Source organism: Simochromis diagramma, unplaced genomic scaffold (assembly GCF_900408965.1).
Source record: "Simochromis diagramma unplaced genomic scaffold, fSimDia1.1 OVJJ01000510.1, whole genome shotgun sequence".
Lineage (NCBI taxonomy): Eukaryota > Metazoa > Chordata > Actinopteri > Cichliformes > Cichlidae > Simochromis > Simochromis diagramma.
In genome coordinates, this window is record NW_024387326.1 from 4,288,364 (window position 1) to 4,312,448 (window position 24,085).

At 42.0% G+C, this 24,085-nt stretch overlaps 1 protein-coding gene and 1 long non-coding RNA gene across 2 annotated transcripts; both read right to left on the reverse strand.

Moving 5' to 3' along the window:
* Nucleotides 1-3,653: 3,653 nt before the first annotated feature.
* LOC120717851 lies at nucleotides 3,654-14,216 on the reverse strand. Its single transcript, XM_040006126.1, has 21 exons — nucleotides 14,077-14,216; nucleotides 12,998-13,166; nucleotides 9,113-10,405; nucleotides 8,874-9,013; nucleotides 8,534-8,738; nucleotides 8,355-8,456; nucleotides 8,080-8,270; nucleotides 7,855-7,996; nucleotides 7,120-7,770; nucleotides 6,945-7,022; nucleotides 6,573-6,736; nucleotides 6,361-6,480; nucleotides 6,238-6,285; nucleotides 6,068-6,151; nucleotides 5,894-5,959; nucleotides 4,770-4,830; nucleotides 4,622-4,672; nucleotides 4,487-4,531; nucleotides 4,338-4,402; nucleotides 4,153-4,261; nucleotides 3,654-4,033 (listed from the first exon to the last, which is right to left on the reverse strand). The coding sequence occupies exons 3-16, from the start codon at nucleotides 9,357-9,359 to the stop codon at nucleotides 4,777-4,779; spliced, it is 2,292 nt and encodes a 763-aa protein (XP_039862060.1). The 5' UTR covers nucleotides 9,360-10,405; nucleotides 12,998-13,166; nucleotides 14,077-14,216; the 3' UTR covers nucleotides 3,654-4,033; nucleotides 4,153-4,261; nucleotides 4,338-4,402; nucleotides 4,487-4,531; nucleotides 4,622-4,672; nucleotides 4,770-4,776.
* Nucleotides 14,217-20,891: 6,675 nt separating this feature from the next.
* On the reverse strand, nucleotides 20,892-23,493 carry LOC120717852. Its single transcript, XR_005692282.1, has 2 exons — nucleotides 23,377-23,493; nucleotides 20,892-23,287 (listed from the first exon to the last, which is right to left on the reverse strand). It is a non-coding gene; the product is annotated as an uncharacterized LOC120717852 (long non-coding RNA).
* Nucleotides 23,494-24,085: the final 592 nt, after the last annotated feature.

The following is a 24,085-nucleotide window of genomic DNA, read 5'->3' on the forward strand; positions in this document are numbered from 1 at the left end:
AATTCACCATCCCCTAAATTATTCGTGGCCAAAAGTGACACATTTATGTTTTTTTTTTACAGTACATCGTGTTGTGCGTTCTGATTGCTGTAGACCATTGTCAATCAATCTAGTCCAGTGTCTCCTGTACTGGAGCGGCCCCTAATAGGCCCACGGACCGGTCCCGGTCCGTGAGTCTTTTGGTACCGTTCCGCGAGAGTTGATCCTCCGGTGTGAAATGTATGGTTGTAGTTGTGTGTCTTATTTTGAAAGAACTATTTACGCGTTACCATAGCGACCAGAGAGCATTAAAAAGCAGAGAGGAGAATGTCACTGTCATTGTTGTTGGCGTACAGCTCAAGTCACGTTTATTATTATATTTACAAAATACCACAGTTTCTTTTTTTTATTCTTTTGTTGTATTTATCCGCGACACCTTAAAGCTCGTTCCCTGAAAATATTGTCTGACATTAAAGTGGTCTGTGGTGCAAAAAGCTTGGGGACTCCTGCTGTACAGTACAGAATGCGTTTAGCTTGTCGAATTTACATAGCAGTGTAACTCTGAAGTGCTGTACTGTATGTTTGTAAGTTTTCTCCCAAACAAACACAACAATGCCGACGAAACGTTTTGCACTGGACTTATGTTTCTACGAAGGTTTGAACTCTAAGAGTGTTTAAACAAAAAAGAAAAGTGTGAAAATATTCATGCCTGTCTGAGAAAAGTGTATAAAGCATGTAGTGAGGGGTTTTACAGTCTTAACATCTATAATAATTGTAAAAAATAAAGTTGGCTACTTCATGGATTTCACCTACCGCGGGTTATTTTTAGAACGTAACACCAGCGATAAACGAGGGGCTGCTGTATTAGTAATAGTAGAGTCTGGGACATTTAATTGATTAACATAAACATTGATTATTATGCACTATTATTTTTGTTCAAGGAGAGCCAAAAATATAAAACTCTCTCTCAGCTTGTTTGTTGCCAAAAATGGCCACTTTTTGTGTATGTTCACAAAATGCTATAAAATGTACAGTGGGGCAAAAAAGTATTTAGTCAGCCACCGATTGTGCAAGTTCCCCCACCTAAAATGATGACAGAGGTCAGTAATTTGCACCAGAGGTACACTTCAACTGTGAGAGACAGAATGTGAAAGAAAAATCCATGAATCCACATGGTAGGATTTGTAAAGAATTTATTCGTAAATCAGGGTGGAAAATAAGTATTTGGTCACCTCAAACAAGGAAAATCTCTGGCTCTCACAGACCTGTAACATCTTCTGTAAGAAGCTTTTCTGTCCCCCACTCGTTACCTGTATGAATGGCACCTGTTTGAACTCATCATCTGTATAAAAGACACCTGTCCACAGCCTCAAACAGTTAGACTCCAAACTCCGCCATGGCCAAGACCAAAGAGCTTTCGAAGGACACCAGGAAAAGTATTGTAGACCTGCACCAGACTGGGAAGAGTGAATCTACAATAGGCAAGCAGCTTGGTGTGAAAAAATCAACTGTGGGAGCAATCATCAGAAAATGGAAGACATACAAGACCACTGATAATCTCCCTCGATCTGGGGCTCCATGCAAGATCTCATCCCGTGGGGTCAAAATGATGATGAGAACGGTGAGCAAAGATCCCAGAACCACACGGGGGGACCTGGTGAATGACCTGCAGAGAGCTGGGACCAAAGTAACAAAGGTCACCATCAGTAACACACTACAACGGCAGGGAATCAAATCCCGCAGTGCCAGACGTGTTCCGCTGCTGAAGCCAGTGCATGTCCAGGCACGTCTGAAGTTTGCCAGAGAGCACATGGATGATACAGCAGAGGATTGGGAGAATGTCATGTGGTCAGATGAAACCAAAGTAGAACTTTTTGGTATAAACTCAACTCGTCGTGTTTGGAGGAAGAAGAATACTGAGTTGCATCCCAAGAACACCATACCTACTGTGAAGCATGGGGGTGGAAACATCATGCTATGGGGCTGTTTTTCTGCCAAGGGGACAGGACGACTGATCCGTGTTAAGGACAGAATGAATGGGGCCATGTATCGTGAGATTTTGAGCCAAAACCTCCTTCCATCAGTGAGAACTTTGAAGATGAAACGAGGCTGGGTCTTCCAACATGACAATGATCCAAAACACACCGCCCGGGCAACAAAGGAGTGGCTCCGTAAGAAGCATTTGAAAGTCCTGGAGTGGCCTAGCCAGTCTCCAGACCTCAACCCCATAGAAAATCTGTGGCGGGAGTTGAAAGTCCGTGTTGCTCGACGACAGCCCCAAAACATCACTGCTCTCGAGAAGATCTGCATGGAGGAATGGGCCAAAATACCAGCTACTGTGTGTGCAAACCTGGTAAAGACCTATAGTAAACGTTTGACCTCTGTTATTGCCAACAAAGGTTATGTTACAAAGTATTGAGTTGTATTTTTGTTATTGACCAAATACTTATTTTCCACCCTGATTTACGAATAAATTCTTTACAAATCCTACCATGTGGATTCATGGATTTTTTTTTCACATTCTCTCTCTCACAGTTGAAGTGTACCTCTGGTGCAAATTACTGACCTCTGTCATCATTTTAGGTGGGGGAACTTGCACAATCGGTGGCTGACTAAATACTTTTTTGCCCCACTGTATATTTCTTAAAACATTTATCTACTTTTACCGACGTGACTCTTTAAATTAGTACCAGTCCTTTTCATCAAAATCAAAATTGTATATAAATTTTTTACTCTTTATAGCCAGTTAGGTTATATATTACCATTAACTTTGAAGATAAAACGGTGATAAAGTCCTAATGTTTTCATGACACTTCCTTTTTTTCCCCCATCTGAGCATCGGGGAAAAGGCTGTCTTGCAATTGTTGAGGTCACTAGTGTGTGCCCCATTTCTTCCAGGATCACTCTCTTTATAGGTTTTAGTGGACTCCTAGTACTGCGAAGTGGTTTCATGGTACAAAGGGATTGTATTCCAAGATCTGGGAGACTGTAGAAATGAGCAGTGATGGCCTTCCTACCATCTTTCCAGAAAAATAAGTGATCTGGAAGCTGTTAGGCTGACTTACAGCAGCAGCACTTTCTGCACCTGCATAAACTCCAGGACACATTTAATAACAGTGTTTGTTGCTGTATGTGCTGCAGCTTTTAAATTTTTAATAATATATATTTTGTTAATATTTTGGCTATGGTGTCTTGTTATGAAATGTACAAGAGTAAAAGTGTTTTTAGCATGTGCTTCAAAGCTAAGTTTGACTGGGAAACTCAAAGCTCAATAGTCTGTATCAACAGAAATTCACTGCAGCCTATGTAATATTTCATGCGTCATAATTTATTCTACTCTATCTTGCAAATACATATTTGTGTGGCAATGTCATGCACAACACACACAACTATTAGATCCTTAAGATCAAACCCGTGTCATTCTTTTGGTCCACTGCAGTGCAGTAGTCAAAAAAAAAGAATAAGTGAAGTGTCCACAAATGGCCAGGATAGAGCCCAGAGTGTTAATATTTAAAATGTATAAAAATATTATTGATTACAATTCTTTACTGTTAATATCAACAATAAGCTTTTTATTTTGAAATTACAAGTTTAAAAAAAATGCTGTTACATTTACATTTAATGCTGTTTCACTGTAATCCTTTATTATAAGTATGGACACAGAATCAAGTGAACAACATTTTGAAATAAGTTTAATAGGAATTTTGTACTACGCAAAAAAACAACAACAACAACATATTAAACAAACAAACAAACAAACACAGCCAGTGCCTTCATTTGTCCATCACATGTCAAACATAGCACTGACCTTTAGCCCCTGCTCATCAACACATGCATTCAAAAAGAGCTCCATGTCCTCTGCAAACTGAAAAACAAAGAGGAACAAGTCCCTTGCTCCAGTGTCTTCTTCCTCTGACATGTCTCTTAAGACCCTCTGCTGGTCCCCTTGATTTAAGGACACATATTTGGGCATTGTTACGTGTCCACGGAAAAGTGCCTTATTTTGGACAACCCACTGCACAGCAGGACGCAGATCTTCAACAACTGCTGGCTCCTGTGTCAGGCAAATGGGGATAAAAACATAGTTATTTCTCTGTTGCAGAACAGTTTTTTAACAGTTATTCAAATGTCACTAACCATGTAATTACACTACTGGTTAAAGTGAATACTGACCTGACCGACTTCCTGGAACTTGCGCTTTTTCATTCTGAAAATGGGCACGTGTTGTCCTTCAAGCACAGCTTTGGCTTCCTCTCTCCAGTGTGCAAATAGCTTGCCAGAGCTTAACAGAAAATGTTGATATTGTTAAGGTGTGTAAACTTTGACACAACATAGAACAGAAGTCAAAATATAAATACCTCCTGAGATCAAAGTTCTCCATCAACAGCAAGCACCACCATTTACGCAAGTAGGGCATGTCTGACTGTAAAATATTAATATGAAACATGTTTAACAACTTTCAAAAGATTCAAGACTCCATTGCTGTGAAAGTAAATAGAATACTTACTATAGTATAGTCAAATGAAGCATCCAGTGCCACGTACAGAGCAGACTATTTGGAAGAAAAAATAAAAATGTCATTTTTTTTTAGAAGCTTAAATTAGCTTCTGTATGAATCTCAAGAAGAGAAGAGAAAAATTACCATCAGCATGAAGATCCCACAGTCAACTCCATAGTCTTGGCTTGGAAAACCCTGTATTACATTGAAAATAAAGGCTCGTTAATAAAATCCCTTAAAAGAAGACTAGTGTAATTCATATTATTCACCATACACTTAAACTAGCACATACCTTCAAGTCAAAGCTCTTTTTTTCTGACCACTGCCCGGGAATGATCTTCACTGCAAGATTCCTTTTTTTTTTTAAAAAAACAGTTACATTCACAAGTTAACAGATGTCATCATGATGGGTGTGAAATGTTTATTGCTAATAGCACCAACTGTAACTACAGGCCTTAGGAACACGACCTCAAAAAAACAGCATAACAAAATGAAAAAGTACAGTCACATGCTCACAGTTGGTCAAAATAAAGCATTTACAGCTTTAAGTTAATGTTGGCATATTTTATAAACTAATTTTTAATGGTGTTTTATGTTAAAATAGAACACTGGAAGACCCTATTTATGTCTGAAACTCATCTAAAGACAGTATCACTGACTTGATCATAATTTGAAGATGAGAATAAAATGTTGAAGCATCATGCTGATATATCCATCCATCCATCCATTCGCTTCCGCTTATCCTTTTCAGGGTCACGGGGGGCGCTGGAGCCTATCCCAGCTGTCATAGGGCGACAGACTGGACAGGTCGCCAGTCTGTCGCAGGGCTAACACACAGGGACAGACAACCATTCGCACTCACATTCATTCACACAGTTACACCTAGTGGCAATTTGGATTATCCAATTAACCTATCCCCACAAGCTGCATGTCTTTGGACGGTGGGAGGAAGCCGGAGTACCCGGAGGGAACCCACGCAAACATGGGGAGAACATGCAAACTCCACGCAGAAACTTGCTGATATAGCTTATAGAAAAAGCATGTGAGTGTACTGTATGTGTGAACACTCAAGATCAGCAGAACATGATCTGGGATGCACTTAACCTGGAACACTGAACAGGTTCCTGAAAACTCCGGAACAAACCAAAAATGCTTATAAAAATGTGACCTCAAAAGTGAAACATATTGTTGGCCACCAAATCCTGCCTTGGTGTATAATGGGTCAAGAAAGAGGATTTCTCTTTTAGGTGGCTTCAGTACCTAAAAGACAGTTAGCCATGACTTCAAACCTGAAAACAATGTCATTGCAAGCGATCACAATCAAAGACTTTTGAAACTGCGTCATAAAAGCTTGAATACATCTCAGACACATAGCAAAATTCTAACAGTTTGTACGTGTCAAAAAACAAGACTTACACACAACTGGAAATGACCAGGTGTCCAGAGAGGGAGAACTATGATGTCCATCCTCTCAGCATCAGTCTGAAACAGAATTGTATTTTTAAGTATCCTGTATATGAACTCGCACCAAAGTTATAAAAAAAATCATTTGGATTACTTGCTTGTTTCTTTAAAGGACGGTACACTTACAGGAAAGGACTGCAATGGATCACAGCCATAGGGTGCAAGCCAAGTCCGGGTGACATACAGATTTTCTATGTAAATGCTTATCCCCTAGAATGTTAAAAAAAAAAAAAAACATTTAAAACATCAACTCTTTCAATTAAAGCTTGACAATCATCATATACAACATACAGTACCTTTGACTGAACAATTTTAGTGATAAGCTCAAAACAGCCATTTCCAATCTGAAACAGAAAAAATCATGATAACAATGAATGTACACTTTATTTTTTCATATTCGTAGAAAAAAAAATACTTACAGTCGATTCCATTTCTTTGTTTAAACCCAGTGTCCAAAAATCTGACCGCGTGAGGCATCCAGAAGACGTTTCAACAATCAGCTCATCTTTGGGTCTGCTGATGTCCAGAACATAGTTGAGCTAAAAAAAACAGATAGGTGTCATAGACTGTGGATGACCAAATCAGATAAGCACTAAAAGTTGCACTTTGCGACATCTGAAAACTAACATACAAGCTGTTGTTGGCCAGGGTGCGGTACAAAACACCATGATGAACGGCTGGCCAAAATGTTCTCAGGCTTTGTCAGAGCTTCGCACGGTGGTCCACACAGGTCAGGAAAAGTTGCATCTGTTGACCTTCGATTGGCTTTCTTGTTGTCAACTCTTTCCTGAGGTTCTATAGGGATTTTAACAGGTTTCAGACAAAACACTACATAGAATGCATATTAAATGCAAGAAAAATAAGCACTATCTATAGAAGGAAATTCATTTGAAACAGCATGTAACAAATTCTTTTATGAGCTATCAACTACAACAAGATAATGAATGCAAGATTATTATTTCACCTATATATGAGAATCACTATTCAAAATAAGAAATTTTACCAGTGTCACCAGACGCTGAAGGTGCTGGGTTCAACACCGTTTCTGTGATTTCTCTGGGTTTATTGCACACCAGTGGGGCTAGGTACACAAAGAAAAGAATATACACACAGATAGGAACAAATATAACATGTAAACAATGGTAGCGTTCTGGTCATGACACAATGCATGTACTTGCCTACGACAGCTTGACCCAGTGCCGACAATGAGATATTGATCTTTCCAAGTCGACCATGTCTTAGTTGCCTCTCCAGAAGTTTCTTGTTGGTGACAGTGTTATAATGATGATTTATATTTCTCATCAGAAACACATGTGTGGATGGACTCATATTACTTAAAAAGTAATTGCTTTTCCTCATGTTTGCAAAGAACTGTTCAACAACTTGACTGTTCAGCCAGCCTTTCAGCTCCGGGACAAGTTGAATTCTGCGTAATATGTCCTTGGGATCTTTTGTATTTCCCTCATGAAATCTGTCATACAGGACATAATGGTCAGATGATCCAGTGACAGGATGAGGATTTTCATTTACACTATCCATCCTTTCATGTAGCCATGGAAGATTCACTTTCAGGCTTCCATCCTGTGCAGCCTTGACATTTTCCTCAGTGGGCTCAGCAAGTCGACCTTCATGTGGCTGAAATGGCAGTTTATCAGGAACCCGCAAATTGGTGTGTGCTGCCAAACCCCTCGCAAAATCGTAAACACAGACGTTTGGCATGTGCTTCCAGGACAGGAGAAGGTCAGCAAAATCCCGGGGACTTTCAGCACGAAGATTAAATTTAACACTGTATACAATGCCATGTGGACATAGTATTACAGACCATCCTCCTGCAAGCAAAGATTTAAAAAGTTGTTTGTAATTGTAATTACATTTTTTAATGCTACTTCTAATAATCGCTAAGTGATGCTTACCAGAGGCACCCCATATGCTTTGAAAGACCTTATCATATGTCTGCCTGCTCTTCATCTTCTCCCTCAGTCTGGTGATGAGATCAAAGCGGGAGCCTTTGGAGTTGATGTTGCATGCTTTACACAATTTTCTTACCACTCCAACCTGACAGCAATTAGGGAAAACTGTAAATGGAACAACCCCAGAACTTTATGTCACATATTCTGAAAACTTCAAAGCAATGTTACCTTTTGTTTGGCAAGTTCATCCAACAGACGGTCTTCTGTGACACTGCTAAGCTTTGCTTCATGTGAAGAGCTTGTTCCTACTTTTTTAAACTCTGTGTTAAGCACAATGTCACTTGTTCGAGTTTCACTCCCGATCCATGGTGCCCAGTGCGTGTAACTTGGTGGAACGGAAAATGGATTCTTCACACCGCCTACAGAAAATGGCATGTTTTTAATTACAATCTAAATTACTTTAAAACACTGAATGACTTTCAAAAAGTTTTGCCATCACTCACTTGGAAAAAACCCACGGCTAATCATTTCCAGGTGAATAGAGTTCCAAAAACCTTCAATGTCATGTTCACCATTGAAGTCTTCCGGGGCTTTGAGGTCACTCACTATAATAAATTGACTCATAAAAACATGCACATAATGTACACAATGAACTATATACACAAATGTACATTAAACTTACCTGCTAACTTGAACACCCCTTTTCTGTGTAAGTCCATAACTACCACAGGGGGGTGAAACCCACAGTTTATGCAGGAGTACATGTATTCTGCGTCAGTCAAAGCCTCAAAATGGCAATAAGCATGAAAAATGGTATCCCGAGAAGGAAACTTCACTCTTCTTAAGCCCTCCAATGACTCAATGACCCTTGAAGCAGATACATGGTTCTGTAATATGACAATAGGGTGAAGAAGACTATGATTACACAGATATTTAAATTTGGGCACCAAAATATCATAATGACACAAACACATTTTTAAAGCAATCTTCAGATGAGTATATTTTATTTTTGTGATCCTCACCTGCAGATTTTCTCTCAAAAAAAGGCAGAGTTCAAGAGACAAAACAACATGGTTGTCAAAGTTGTGAAGCCCATCTGTCCACTCCTGGTACCTGTAGACCATGTGGCACCGAGGACACGATCTATGGTGTGTTGAAACATCTGTTAAAGACAAATCACATTAATGTCAAAACATTAGTATAGGAACGATTATAACTAATTATTTCACACTGATGTTTAATCTTATTCATTAAAACTTACTCTCAATCACTCCCATCATGCTGACAATCCTCGCTTTATTGGTAACTAGAACAGCCTCATCAAGTTTTGGGTGCTCTGGGCACACCTGGCACAACGTTTCACATGGGAAGAGCTGTTTCTGATGATCCATTTTCTGTGAGATGACATTTTCTGGAAGAGATCCAGGTATTTTTTTCTCTTTAAAAATATAGCGTATACTCCTTTCGACGGCAGCATTGTCCTCAAAGGAAGAACTCTCCTGAGTCATCTGTGATGGGGTGCCTGATGATAGTGGTACAGTTGATTTGAAGATGTCTCTCTGTGTCTGGAAGAGATGCTATTTAGCTATGTTTTTATGAGGACATGATATTCGAGGCTTTGCACAAGCGCAATGCCAGGTGTTCCTCAGAGCATTGTAAGTCACAAATATTCTGCCAAGACGGCAGAAACTGTGTATTTCCGGCTCAAATACAGACAAACAGATCTGTGTTGAGGATCCACCAAAATCCACCCTCACACAAAGTGGAGCATGTGCCATCTGGGCAGCTTTCTGTCTCTTTATGCATGTAGCAGCTTTGGCCTCTCCAAAAAATTTAAGGTCCACCATTTCCATCACGATGTGCTCTTGAAGAAAAACCTCCTTTACAGTTTCTCGGCAGTAATCTAGTGAGCGAAGGTGCTCACATAAACTGAAGCCTAGTCCGCTCCACTGGGCCAGCAACTGGTATTGCTGACATTCCTCCAGCTCACATCTGATATTGTGAGACATCCCCCATGTTTTCCTCTGAACGTGAACTGGCACAGAAAACCCATGGCCAGTTCTCTGCACAGCAAATAACCCTGTAGTTTCATCTACACAAACACACTGCAGATGACTGGCCAGGCAAACATCTATTGATTGGTTGGAGTGCTTCCTCATCATGTGAGCCTTGTAGTTTTTGGTACGAAGAGCAAGGCCACAGTGAGGGCATGTCATTTTCATGGACTTTCCATCAGCTGCAGTTTTATTGAACACAGAGGGTAGAGCATATGAATGTTCTAACAAAGACTCAGAAAATGGTTCAGATCCCAAAGACAAAACCTTGGGGGGGAGACGGGGCTCCTCGAAGAGTACTGCCGGAGGAATACAGGTCTCCTCGGAGAGTTCAGCGGGGAGCAGTCCTGATAATGGTGGCTGACTTGGTATTGAAGAATGCTGACAAGACAATAAATGCCTTGCCATATCCCCACGCCGTATGATTGTAAGATTACAGACAGGGCAGTGAAAGTGTCCTGTTGTCCTACAAGGCAGCCTGCACCGGCATATCATTTTATCTGTAAGAGAAAAAAACAAACAAACAAACAGATGTAATTTAAATGTGGTTGTATAGAATGCAATCAATTTGTCTAACAATCAGATTGTACATGTTAACAAAAACATCCTTTCCTCTCCTCAGGAACTCTCTGCAGGAGGGGGAGACACAGGAGAGGTGGAGGAAGATCTCAGCCTGGGCGTCTATTGTCTCATGTAGTCTGGAAGATGAGTGGATGGTGGGGTGGGTGCAGTTTTCTCTGTGGTGGGGTTGGGTGGACTGTCCCGGGCTCTGTGGGGCCGGGGGGCGCTGCTGCGCTGGGCCCCGGTCTGGACGGGCCTGGGCCCCCTTTCCCTGGTGGGTTGCGGAGTGTGGGAGTGCCTACTGGGGTCAGCGGGGGAGCTGGCCCCAGGGAGGGGTCACCTGCCCCTCCCTTCCTTCCCTCCCCATCTCCAGCTGCCTCCCTCTCCCCGCTCCACCACAACCACCCACACATGCAGGGCCTTGGAGTAGGGGTATGTCACCAGGGTGCAGAGGAGGCTACCCCCCCCTCTGTCCCCTTCTGGCTGCCTCTGCCTCAATTTTATCCCACAACTTAGACATTCACATTACTCACACTCTCATTACACATACATATAGGATCTCGGGGGTGGGCACGATACACGGAGTCCAAATTACCATCAGGTTGTACACCTCACCCCTGGTGTCGTTGCCCACCTCTCAATTTTGAATACACGTAGACATTGAGGGCTAGCAGGAGGGACTATGCGCTTACCTGCTGCTCTCTGGCAGGTAGCTCCATGCCCTCCTGGGTTTTAATTGCACCTTAGAACACACATGCATCAACACTACAATGAGCGGGTGGAGGGAGGTTTGGAGTCTTCTCTCACCCCCGTTCTCTGCGGCCTGCTGGAGCGGGGGGGCTAGGAGGAGTTGGCCGTCCGACTGCGGTCTGGAGTGTGGGGCCTCCCTGCTGCTGCGGAGTCGGGGCGGTCTGCCTCTCCCCACCGCAGGGAAAAGGGTAACACCACCTGGGTCTGGGTGCAGTTCCCCCCTCCAGGGGCAAGGGTACCTAGACCCGGTTCGTAGAGTACGCTTGGGGAGTGTGATCGCGTGTACAGCGTCTCTTTATGTCTGTCTCCACGTTGGTTGAGTGTGGAGTAAGTGCATATGAGAGCATGAGGGTGGGAATGGATGTTTGTGTCTGTGTGTGCCTGTATGTCCGTGTCTATATGTCAGGTTGGGTATCAGACGCCACCTCTCTGGGGACATCTCAGGCCCTCCAAGGTTTGGAGGCCTATCTCCACCCACCACCACTTCCCCTGCCAGTGGCGGACTCCCTCAGGTGTCGGTGCGTTGGTGGTTCTTTGTGTCTGGGGGTGGGCGTCCGGGTACACACCGGCTCACTCCTTGGCGGCCGCTTATCGGGGCCTGGAACCTGGGGCTCGCTCGGGCCACCTCGGAGGTGGGGTGCCCCCGGCCTCTCGGCCTGGGGCTCGGTCACTCAGGCACAGCTGGCTGCCGGCGGAGCTCACGGGCGCGTCACTGCAACTCCCCCTAGCTTCTGCTCCGCGGCTGCTGAGTGAGCCCTCATCTGGGACTCTCCTCAGCTCTTACTGGGACAGTGGCGCGGCTGCCCCTCTGTTGGTCTTCCTTGGTCTCTTGTGTTCTGGGGGCCTCTGGATGGCTGGAGTTTTGATCTCCTCCATACCTGCTTCATACCCTGGAGGACCGGGCTGTGGCCCCCCCACACCCTCTAGCAGATCGTTACATGGAGAAACCTTTGGAATGCAAGCATGCTGATCCACACAGGTATGCACACAGGTGTACACACGGGTATTCACAGACGCGGACTACAGCTTTCTTGGCTGCTGCCTCAAAGCACATTGTGCGCTGTCTATCTTGCGTGCTGCACAATATCGTTTATTATTTAGTATCTACTGATATCTACTGCTAGCTAGTTTATTGTGATGGTGCCGGGTTTTTTTGTTTTTTTTATTATGTTGCTCTTTGTTGTTTGCTTTCTCTTCTGTTTTTTTTTTCTCCATACAGGTGATCCAGGTGTTTTTTTTTTGTTTTGTTTTTTTTTCTTCCCCCCCTTCTCACCGTCTATTCTCCCCTTTGGTTTTCTTTCTCTCCCTCTCTTTCTTTCATTCTTTCTCCCTGTCCTATCCCCCAGTCATGTCTGTCCCGTTTGTAGCAACTGAAAATAAAATAAATTCATAATTATAATAAAGGTCAATCCAATGGACCAATATGGCAAGGCCATGATGATCCACTTGGTAAAATAAATCTGCTTGGCATCTTTCTTGGCCTTAAGACAACAATTCTGATGGCTAAAGATCCAAACGGGACACAAAAAAAAAAAAAAAAAAAAAAAAAAAAAAAAAAACATCCAATAATGAAAGTTAAATGGTATGGATCACAAAAGTTATGTCTAGGAAAGTGGTGAAAAGTAAATAAAAATATATTTTATAAAAACACTATTTTTGTTGCAGATGAATGAACTGAACTGTACAATATCAACAGCAACTTTTAAGTCAACAAAGATACTGCAGAAGTGCTTAAAAAAGTGCATATTTATAACTATAAAGTATATTTAATACAAACATACCTTTGAAAGGCAAAGCATTTTTCATATGCACACTTAGATGCTCCTCAATCTTTGCCCTGACAGTAGGGCTGAAAGTGGGGCACAGAGGGCAGTGAAAAAGTCCTCTGCAACACGTGTTGCATTCCTGCAATTCTGGCTTTAAGCCCGAATTCCAGATTGATAAGTGCATCTAAAACAGAGAGAGAAACAGATAAACACCATATACACATTTAAGTTAAGGTTTTAGCAGAAATAACAATTTACAGTTGGCATGTAATAGATTTGGGAAGAAAATCCTTGAAAAAACCCCCACAAATATTTTACAAGACACTTTAATTTGTGAGACATGTTTCTATTGACATATAACAGTCAATTGAACAGAGGCTAACTAAAATCTGGGCAATAAAAAAGCTGTACAGAATAGAATGACGAATAGAAGTATTGATAAATATATAAATCTGTTTGTGACGAAATTTACAGTGTTGACGCTAACCAAAGGTGTCACAAGTACACACGTTCCTTACTACAGTTTAGATACCTCTGTTTAAAAAGCACCGACTCGACTTTTTAGTCAAGTCGAAGTAAGAAGTACAGGGTCGAAATATAATTTATGTACAAAATTTTGAAGTAATCTTGCGTCCAAAGCACGCGTGCGGGGGGCTGATTTACAAATGTACGGATTACAAAATACAGATACGCGTGCTAAAATGTGAGAAGTAGAAGTATAAAGAAGTATACAGTAGGCACAAAAAAGTACAGCAGTAAAGATACCAGAAAATTCTACTTAAGTACAGTATTGAAGTATTCGTTATTTCGCATCTCTGACGCCAACAATAAATCATACTCTAATGCAAAATGTGGATTTTGCTTCTTCTCGCCCACAGAAGCCGTTAATCCAGCTCTCTTACTGAAACCAGGCCCAGGAAAAAGCATATCTGTGTGTTTCTCTGCCATGGAGCACGATGAAAAAACATTAAAATAAGGAGGAATGTTGTTGTAACGCAAAAAAAGTGGCAACATGATCATTGTAAGAATACTAGACGATTCCTAGAATTATGAAATCACTAACGGCAAATTTATTTAAGAAAGACTTAACCAACCTTTGCGATCAACTTGCAAGACTTCCACGGTATCCATGCGTGTTTACGGCTAGTGTGGAGGTCACGTGCTTCCGGCTACTGTGGAGGTCACGTGTTTCCGGTTAGTGTGGAGCTCCACAGTGGCTGCAGCCAGACCCTTCTCGACTTTTTACCCTCAGTTGCAATAACTCGTACTGCTACGAGCTAGCATGACGGAGTTTATATACAGTTGGGTGGGTGCTATGATGTTACTGATGTTGAACTTTATTTTATTCATAAGGTTAGTTAGTATAGTTGCCAACGGCTCCTTAAAAAAATGGCTCCCTCATTGAGAGAAAATATTACACGTTTTGTATTGAGCTGAGAAGAGACGCAGTTTCTCCCGGACTTTCGCTATAATGAAAAAAAGACACAAAGCTGGAGTTATTCTGTCGTTACGCTGCACAGCTGCCTCCTCTCATTCTCTCCCCCTGCCTCTCCTGTTGCTACTTCAATCATGAAACTGATCAATGATCAGCTGATCGGCTTTTCTCTCTTGTTTGTTTATCGCCCACTTTGCGGCAGAAACAGGAAACCAGCAGATGTCGCGCTAAACAACAGCAGCATGTTTAAGCTTGATCAGCTGTTGTTAGAATTTATTTGATATTACTTTCTAGTATCAGCTGATGTTTGCTGGAGTCACAGCTGTGAAGCTGCTGGTCATGATGTCGGTTTGGATATGTGGTGAGAGGGAAACATGAAGATGAAACCAGGAGATGTCCTTACTGAATCATCAGAGCTGGAAAGGTGATGGAGAAACAGGTTTACCTTTTAGGTGACATGAATGAGTTGAAGGGAAGTTATGAACTGTTTCTGAGAGACAAATAACACCAGCATCCTTTTCTAAGCAGCTGACAGCTGGTAACTGTGCAGGGACGGGTCTAGGAAAGTGTTGCCAGGGGGCCAGGTAGGGCATTAACAGGGAAAGGGGGGCACAAAGAAATACTTTTCTTTCTCATTCTCATTTAAAATATCTAGCTTTTATTAAATAATTATCTAAATCTTACAACCAAAGTTTTTATCTGACGTAAAATGTATAGAAATCATACATATACCAACAAGACAGTGTACATCACTGTCACAACAGCGTTTGTTTTCATTCAAAGTCTTTATGGCTTTAATACCTGGTGGGCTGGTCTGTAGTCAAAATGCCCGATTTTCTGTCCCGGTCCAGCCCTGCAGGTTAATACTGGCAGTGTCACCATGCCAGCTGACTGTATTTCATCATCAGCCAGTGTTGTTCTTTATACATCAATATTACCAAAGTTTACCATAAGGCAGCATAGAAAGTATTTACTTGCTTTCAGGTTTTATTCAAATGTTAGTCTTTTCAGTTGTTTCCCCACTTTTTTCCTGTTTCAAAATCAAACACCAGTTTGTGAGAAGATTATCTTCTTTTTTTAATAGGCAGATAAAGTTTTACATTGGAATTGGCTAATTTGTCAATTGTTTGTTACAAATGTTCGTATTTTAATATTCAAAAATGTTTTTGCCCAAAACATATGTGCACTATATGTCAGTAAAAATACTATGCAAATATTGCTGTCCTTGAATGCTGAGTAAACACTGACAAAGCACTGATTGTATCTCTTGTACTTTATCAACGCAGTATCTAAAAACTTTGCACCGTAGTGGTTAAAATCTCATTCTAATAAGAGTTAAAAGCGCGTTCGGTTATTAGGTTTATAGGGTTATTGAAATATGGTTAACGGTTGGTAGAATTTTTTTTAAACATTATCTGCCAATTACATCTGCCACCCTTCTCCAAATCTGTGCCCCTACCTGGCCCCCCCAACAAAAATTTCCTAGACATGCCACTGTCCATCACACTACACACAACACAGAGTGCAATAACCAGGGGGTGAGGTCACGGTGGCTGTGTCCAATTTGATATCACGTGTCAGCGTGTTTGCTTCAGTTCATCAAGCTCCTGAAGCCAAAGCCGGCCAGCCTGAGGCGAAAGAAGAAACAACACCCCCAGCCGATGCACCAGTCAAGGAAGAGCCACCCGCTGCCACTGCGGCTGCTGTCTCGGCACCCTCGGAGCCTGAGCCCATGCCATCCTCATTTCCTGATGACACTTAGCTGAAGAACCACGAGCCTCATCTGGGACCCAAGCCTCGCACCCACAACAGGGTCCTCAACCCTCCCAGAGGAAAGTCTAGTGTGGTATTCTACTGGTCAGCTGAGCATGCCACCTCTCCCAGTTTGTGTCCATAAAGCTCTTTGTGAGCTCCCCTACACTGCTCTTTTGATGGTCATGTGATCTGTACACCTAAATGCAGCCCAGTTATTGTTGTTGTTGTTCACACCTGACGCCTGGGCTCATAAGTCATCCTCAACATCTTGCATTTCCATCCCCCGTTTCTGACTCCCTGCCGTCTGTCTTCTCCTTGAAATTTTTCTATAATGAAACCTGCAATCACCAATGAGTCAGCTGAATGGCTGGCTATAGAATAGAAGAATAGAATAATCCTTTAATTGTCCCACAAGGGGAAATTTGGTTGTAACAGCAGCCAGAAAGACACATATACAACAAACAGTACACAGGACACAGAACAGAAACACACAATTTTTCTTACATATTTACATCAAGGACAATGGTTACTATATACAGAGTACTGTACAGTTATTAAATTAACTACAGATAAGAGGTAAACCAGGTTGTAGTGCGAATCGGTTGATTAAATTATTGCAGTTACAGCGTAGATGTAAACATCTATGATTGTTGGGAGCAGATTGTACAGTCTGACAGCTGCAGGGAGGAAGGACCTGCGGAAACGCTCCTTCATGCATGTAGGATGCAGCAGTCAGTCACTGAAGGAGCTCTTTAACTGTAACACTGTTCAGTCTCAACTTTGCAGTTACTGTTACAAGCATTTGTTTGGAGGCACAATCGTCTGCTTTTTGTGTATGTGAGAACATTTCTGCATCTCGAGAACGGTTTAGTTTGGACTACTTGCACAATTTTCCGCTTTAAACTGACCTGCAATTTGGTTTGAGTAAAAACTTCACAGCCGACATTTGCTCAAATTTCTGGGAGCTTTCTCGGGTGAACACAGCCTCTCATCAGTTTAATATATGAAGTGCCAGATCTTTTTGCATGTCCACTTCATTTCAGAATTTAAGAAACAATCCATGTGACTGAGGCCTGGTATCAGCTTGGCATCCTTTCATCTCTCTAGCCTTTTAGTTAATTATACCTTACTAAAAACGTGTACAACAGAGAGCACAATCTGTGATTAGGTATTGAAACAGCTGTTTACTCCCCAGATGTTTGTGTCCTCAAAGAAATTCCATTTTGATTTATGTGAATGTATTGTGCAGGTACTTTCTCCGCTTCGCCCTCATTGCTTGCTTTATCTGAGAACATAATCTGCCTTCTTTTAGCTTGGGGTAGGCCTCAGTTTATGTTTTAAATTAAAACGCTTGAAGACCAAGCAGAACTCTGGACAAGCGTGCGGCCTACTTGAAGTCCTGGTGGGCTTGTTGATAATCACATTTTCACACTCATCTCAGGGCACATCCGTGGTGTTCTGGTGCCAGCCTGTCCCCTCTGTTTTTGTGGGGGTTTTCCCCACATACGAAAATGGCCGCTTCTGCTTGGAGGGAGTTTTTTATTTTTGCTTTGCAGCTGCACAGGATCTGTATAGAAGTTTTAAACACTTCTATTTTAGGCAATTTTATAATATTTTAGACGACAGCACATAAAACACTGTTTGCTTGGATGTGTGTGTTTGTGTGTAAAAACTGAGATGTTCAGAGGTCTTGCTTCATGGTATCGAACAGCCCACACAAAACAGGTTCTTTATGTTTTAATTTAAGTGCTGATGTAAACCACAATGTTCAGCAAACATCTATCAGGTCATTGGACTGTATTTTTTTTAAAGCTTAAGTATGCGCACATGGGATATATTAAAAACTGACAAGCCGTTTGAACACATGATGTGAAATCACTTAATTAAGCTGCTGGATTTGCCAAAAGTTAAAATATTTATACTACTTTGGCACATTGCTCTTAACTTATTAAGTGGCTACTTGAAGTCCTGGTGGGCTTGTTGATAATCACATTTTCACACTCATCTCGGGGCACATCCGTGGTGTTCTGGTGCCAGCCTGTCCCCTCCGTTTTTTGGTGTGTGTTGTTTTCCCCACATACAAAAATGGAGCACTTCTGCCTGGAGGGAGTTTTTTATTTTTGCTTTGCGCCACAAAGAATCTTAGATTAGATAGAACTTCTGCTCTGTAGCGGAACTCGGGTGGGTTCTTCCGGGAAATTCGGTAAAGGCATGATGTCAGAAGTGGGATTCTAACCTACGCCTCCAGGGGTGACTGCGACCTGAACGCAGCGCCTTAGACCGCTCGGCCATCTTGACAACTGTATCATGTGACATCCATGTAGAAGTTTTAAACATTTCTATTTTAGGCAACGGTACAGACGACAGCACATAAAACACTGTGTGTGTCTGTGTGTGTGTGTGTGTCTGTGTGTGTGTGTGTGTGTGAGTAAAAACTGAGATGTTCAGAGGTCTTGCTTCATGGTATTGAGCAGCCCACACAAAACAGGGTTTTTATGTTTTAATGTAGGTGCTGATGTAAACCACAATGTTCAGCAAACATCTATCAGGTTATTGGACTTGTTAAAAAAACATGAGGAGCAAAAACTCCATGACTGCTCTTCTTCTCCTATGTGGGATATATTAAAAATGGACAAGCCGTTTGACCATATGATCACTTAATTAACCTGCTGGATTTGCTAAAAGTTAAAATATTTATACTGCTTTGGCTAATGGGTTTTGCACATTACTCTTAACTTATTGAGTGACTATTAGTGAGGGTCATGATAATCAATTGAAATGAGTAATGGGCTAAGTATTTCCAGACTAAGAGAAAAAGTCAGTGAACATATCCGTAGGTTTAGGTTTAGGTGTAGGCATTTCTGAGAAAACTGAAGAGCAGAAGTGACATTCTTACTTCAATTTGTCAAAGTTCATGTGAGTTTCAGTCTGTTCAGCCTGTTTCTGTGTAGCACCAAGCAGTAGACCTAAGCCTGGATGTGCTTCTGGGTTCTGCCTCTAATGAAAACGGATGAGTGTAAAATGCAACCATTGTTTGTAGTTTGCTGCCACCTACTGAGTGAAAAAAGAACTGAAGCTGTAAAAAGCAAACAGACGTTACGACAAAGTCAGTATTCCTAATGATAGGCTTGGTTTTGTTTCAGTTCACCATACAGCTCATCAGACTGTTTTCCCTTTACGTTTTGATATAATAGCTTTTTAGTACTACTGATGCACATATTGTTAATTAATTACTGCCTTTTTCTTCCGTTAGAGTAATATTTTCTTGAGCTGTGTAACTGGATTTGTTCAAACATAGAGGTAGTTTGGATTCACTGACACAGGAGCCATACACCCTTTCTATGACCCTTATTTGTGGCGCATGTTAACATACAGTCAGCTCAGGAGTTAGTATCAGTGATGTGGTTGTAAAATGAGTAAATACAACCTCAGATTATCACATATTGCACTACATCTAAGTTTATTTAGCAAAAGTTGAGTCAAAATGCAGAAGCAGTATGTGAAAAACTATACTCTTACTGTTTCCATAGGAATTAAAAGGGTAAGAAGCAGTCATTTGCTGCTAATAATTTAATGCAAATGCTCTAGATTGACTTATCATCAGCTAGTGTTGAACATGTCTATAAAAACAGAAGGTTTTGCAGGTCTAAAGCTTTAAGATGTTTGTTAACACAACTCAAAAGACGAAAAACATCAGCGATGAACTCGGAGGAGCAAATGCTGCTGCACATCAATCTGGGAAGGGTTATAAGGCCATTCAAGGCAGAAGCCATTGTTCACCCCACGGTTGGTAGCTACACAAGCCAACTGTCAAGCAGGGTGGTGGAGGAGTGATGATTTGGGTTTGTTTTACATCCACAGGACCTCTGCTCCTTTCAGTCATTGGGTTCTCCATGAATTTCTCTTTATACCAAAGTGTTCTAGAGTCAATGCAATGACCCAGACAAAGTTCAGACTTCAACCTGATGGAAAGCCTTTAGTGCAGCCTTAAGAGAGCTGTGCATAAACAAATACTCCCAAACTTCAATAAACTGAGGCAACATTGTAAAGAAGAGTCGGTCGAAATTCCTCCTCCACAGTGATGCGAGACAGCAATAAAATCAAACAGAAAACCATTGCTTCAAGTTATTGCTGCTAAAGGTGCTGAAAGTTTCTCTGTGCTGCTGTTTTTCAGGAGTCACTTGGGGAACATCTTCAGGACCAAACATCTCGACTTTCAGCCCTTATTGGCCATGCTATCTATGACAGAGATGCAAAATCTATAATTTCCCTTTTAACAGGAAGAAACCTGTGGCAGAAGCAGGATAAGGGAGGGGTAGCTTAAAAATAAACAACAACAACAACAACAACAACAATAATAATAATAATAGAAAATTCTGTGAAATTATCAACAGAAAGGATGTTTGAACAAAAAAGTTCCAAACTGCTTTTAAAATAATTCACAGACTCCACTAAATGTTAGTGGTGTGCCGTACTGCAAATTTTGATATCCATCCAATACCAAGTATATACATTTACTACTGGTACTACCAATACTGATACATTCACATTACAAATGCAGTAAAAATCAATGTGTCATGATTTAGGAGATGAATCATTATCAGTTTGCAAAACTCTGAACATATTTTAATGACGGCTGATGTTTACTCTCCACTTGAGTTAACGCAGCAAAACACACTTTTCAGCTTTTTGTGTATTTTTAAACTAAGTTGGATTTTTTGTTTCTTTTTTGACACATGGAATGTAAATGTGCATTTCTTTAATGCATGAAGCCTCAGGGTTTGTGTTTGTGTGAACAGTGCGATTTATAGTCGCCTGCACCAACATCGTGCCAAATGCATTTGCCTTCTGCCTGTTAGATTTTAACTCACAAAAATGTACTTGTGGGAAACTGGCACAAGTACAGGGGAGAAATTAGAGCACTGTGTGTGCTGCCCCCATTGAGGGGAAGAACCACAAGCAACATAACTTGCCAGTTTTGGAAATATTGTTTTTAATTTATTGCACCAATGTAAGGCAGCACGGTGGTTAGCACTGTTGCCTCACAGAAAGAAGGTCGTGAGTTCAATTCCACCATCAGGCCAGGCTCTTTCTGTGTGGAGTTTGCATGGGGGGATAGGTTATTGAAAAATCTAAATTGCCCATGACTGTGAGTGCATGGTTGTCAGACTGGCAACCTGTCCAGGGTGTACCCCGCCTCTCGCCCTATCCTGTTTTGAGAATATGAGGCATAGTTTCAAGAAATGTGTTTAAGCAATCGAGAAAAACTGTAAAACACTAAAATCTCATTTGTGTTATGATGAAAGTCTTTAATCAAACAGAATTCAAATATCAGAAACATTTCATATGTGGAGTTAAAAATGAATCATTGTTTCAACAATATATTTGTTTTCATAAACAGACGAGAAGACAACAACAATCTGCTCCTCCCATTCAACACATGTCAGTCCATATCCCAGCAAACTAAATCATCTCCATTTACACACATCAAATAGAAACATGAACCACTTGTAATGATTAGAAACTTGATGAATTTCAAATCTGGTTTGGGGAGTCATTCAGTGAGAAACAATGAAATGATTTTCAATGTGAAAAGGTGGAGAGCAGGAACAGTGAGAACTAAAAAAGAAACAAAGGGCTTTGGAACCAAGAGGCAGCAGGAGGACAGCTGCAGTTTAACAGCTTCAACTCACTGACAGGAAACAACATGAGAAATATAATCATCCTCAACTCATCTGCTCCACTGACACCTTCAACGGCAACACCTTCACATCATCCCCAGTTTGGATAAATGGAAACATCCTGTGAGCGAAAGTGTGTGTGAAGGTGTGTATGTGTGTGTTAGTATTGGGCCCAGAGAACAACAGCTTTCCTCTGTTCCAGTCCAGATTCACTCTGATCCTCTGGAGCTTCTTCTGAACTGAGAGAGCAGTGAATCCAGCTGATGGTGAGCGTGTTGAGTATTTACCTAAACAGACCACTACTCCCCAAAGCCCAGACTCTATGTTTCCCTTCCTGTTGATAGACTCTTCTACCACACCAAGCATCCAGCTTGTACTGTCTCCAACCTCGACATCCCAGCTGTGAGTCCCTGAGTTAAAGCCCTCAGAGCTCATGACAGAATAGAACCAATCAAACCTCTCTGCATTATCAGGAAGCCGCTGCCTCGCTCCTTCTCTCACTGTTCAGATCTTCAGACAGGATAAGGTCTGGATGAGCAGTGTTTGGGTCCAGAATGAGAGGAATGTAGGAGACCATGTCCTTCATATTGTTCCAGATGTTGAAGGTCAGGTTGCCCAGGTGTTTGGCTCAGTCTATCAGAGCTCCTGAGGGCAGCTGTGGATCATCCAGCAGGGGGCAGCGCTGGACTTTTTCTACTGCAGCCTTGTAGATGTGCAGGAATGAGCCACCTTCAGCTCTCAGCTCCTCTTCTGTGGCTCTGTGTCTGAACGAGCTGCTATCGCTCTGCCCAGAACCTCCATCATCTCCTTCATCATCCCACTCTTCTGCTCCTCTTCCTCCCTCAGTGCGGCCAGCCTGGCCTGCTCTTCCTCTGCTAGAAACTGGTGAAGCTTCTTAAACTGCTCCTTAATCTGCTTCTCTGTGTGCCGGGCCTGGACCTTAATGTGTTCTGCTGTTTGATCAAACTTCACTTGAACTTCTTCACAAACCTTTAACTTCTTCTTTAAGGCCTCCAGAGTTTCCTTAAATTCCTTCTTGTGTTGTTGTGCAGCTTCATCGATGGGTCTGAATCTGTGCTTGGTGTGTTTTTCTGAGTCTCTGCAGACGAGACACGCTGGCTGCTGATGGTCCAGACAGAACAGTTTGAGTTTCTCAGACTGCAGACAGCAAAGAGCCTCTGAAGCTCTCTGATCTTTCTCCTGTAAGAACAACTCACACAGGTTTTTTAAAAGCCAGGTTTAAAGGTGGTTCATATACTGATATTTCCTTACAAACTGGACAGCAGTGTTGTTCTCTCTCTCCACCATCTCTTTAGACAGTCTTTACAGAAGCTGTGGCTACATGACAGAAGAACAGGATCTCTGAAGACCTCCTGACAGGCCGGACAGCAGAGATCCTCCTCTGATCTGGAAGCCATTGAGTCTGTAGTGAAGCTGAAAACAGCAGAAAGGAAGTACAGTCAGTCCTGGCTCCCCTCCCTCCTCTGCTACCTTCACTGAGTCGTGTTTTTGCTCAAACTCACATTCAGTGTGTGGAGCCTCAGCAGCTTGAAGCAGCAGTGTTGGAGTCTTCCACTTTTCTCTCCTGTAGCTGACTCACAGGAAGAAGCTAGTTTGTTCTGAACTCAGTCTGATCGTCTGTGCGTCTGTCTTTAATAAAGAAGTGGAACAGCCTCATTCCTTGTTCTTCTCAGAAGTGTGACATGAGGGGGTGGAGCTTCATTCAACTTCCACTTATTTCACTCTGGTGCGCCCACATCCTCATTTTAGTTTTGACAGTATTTTTGTGATTTGGGGAACGCCTCGGAGAGGACTGGCGGCGGCTCCTGGGCCTGGCAGATCCCCATTTATTTATTTATTTCTGAGAGGTGAAGAAGTGAAAAGACTGAAGGGGGGGCAGGAAAACAACAACGAACAGCTTGTAGAGCTGAGGGATCATATACATAGATAAGAACTGGAAAGGGCATGTTTGGAGGCGTGCGCTTGCTCCTGAAATTAAGATATTTTATCCCAAAAATGTGTGAGTGTGACAGCAGAGTGCAGGTGTTTATTGCAGGTCAAAAGACCTTTTTTGAAGCTCAGAAAATAAAGTGTTGCAGGTGTTTGGCAGCTTTTGTTTCAGACTTATATAAAAGTGAAATGGATTGTAAACGTGTGTTTTTTGGCTCCTCTCACTGAATAACCAGCAGTTACTGCAGGGGTGGGCAACTCCGGGCCTCAAGGACCGGTGTC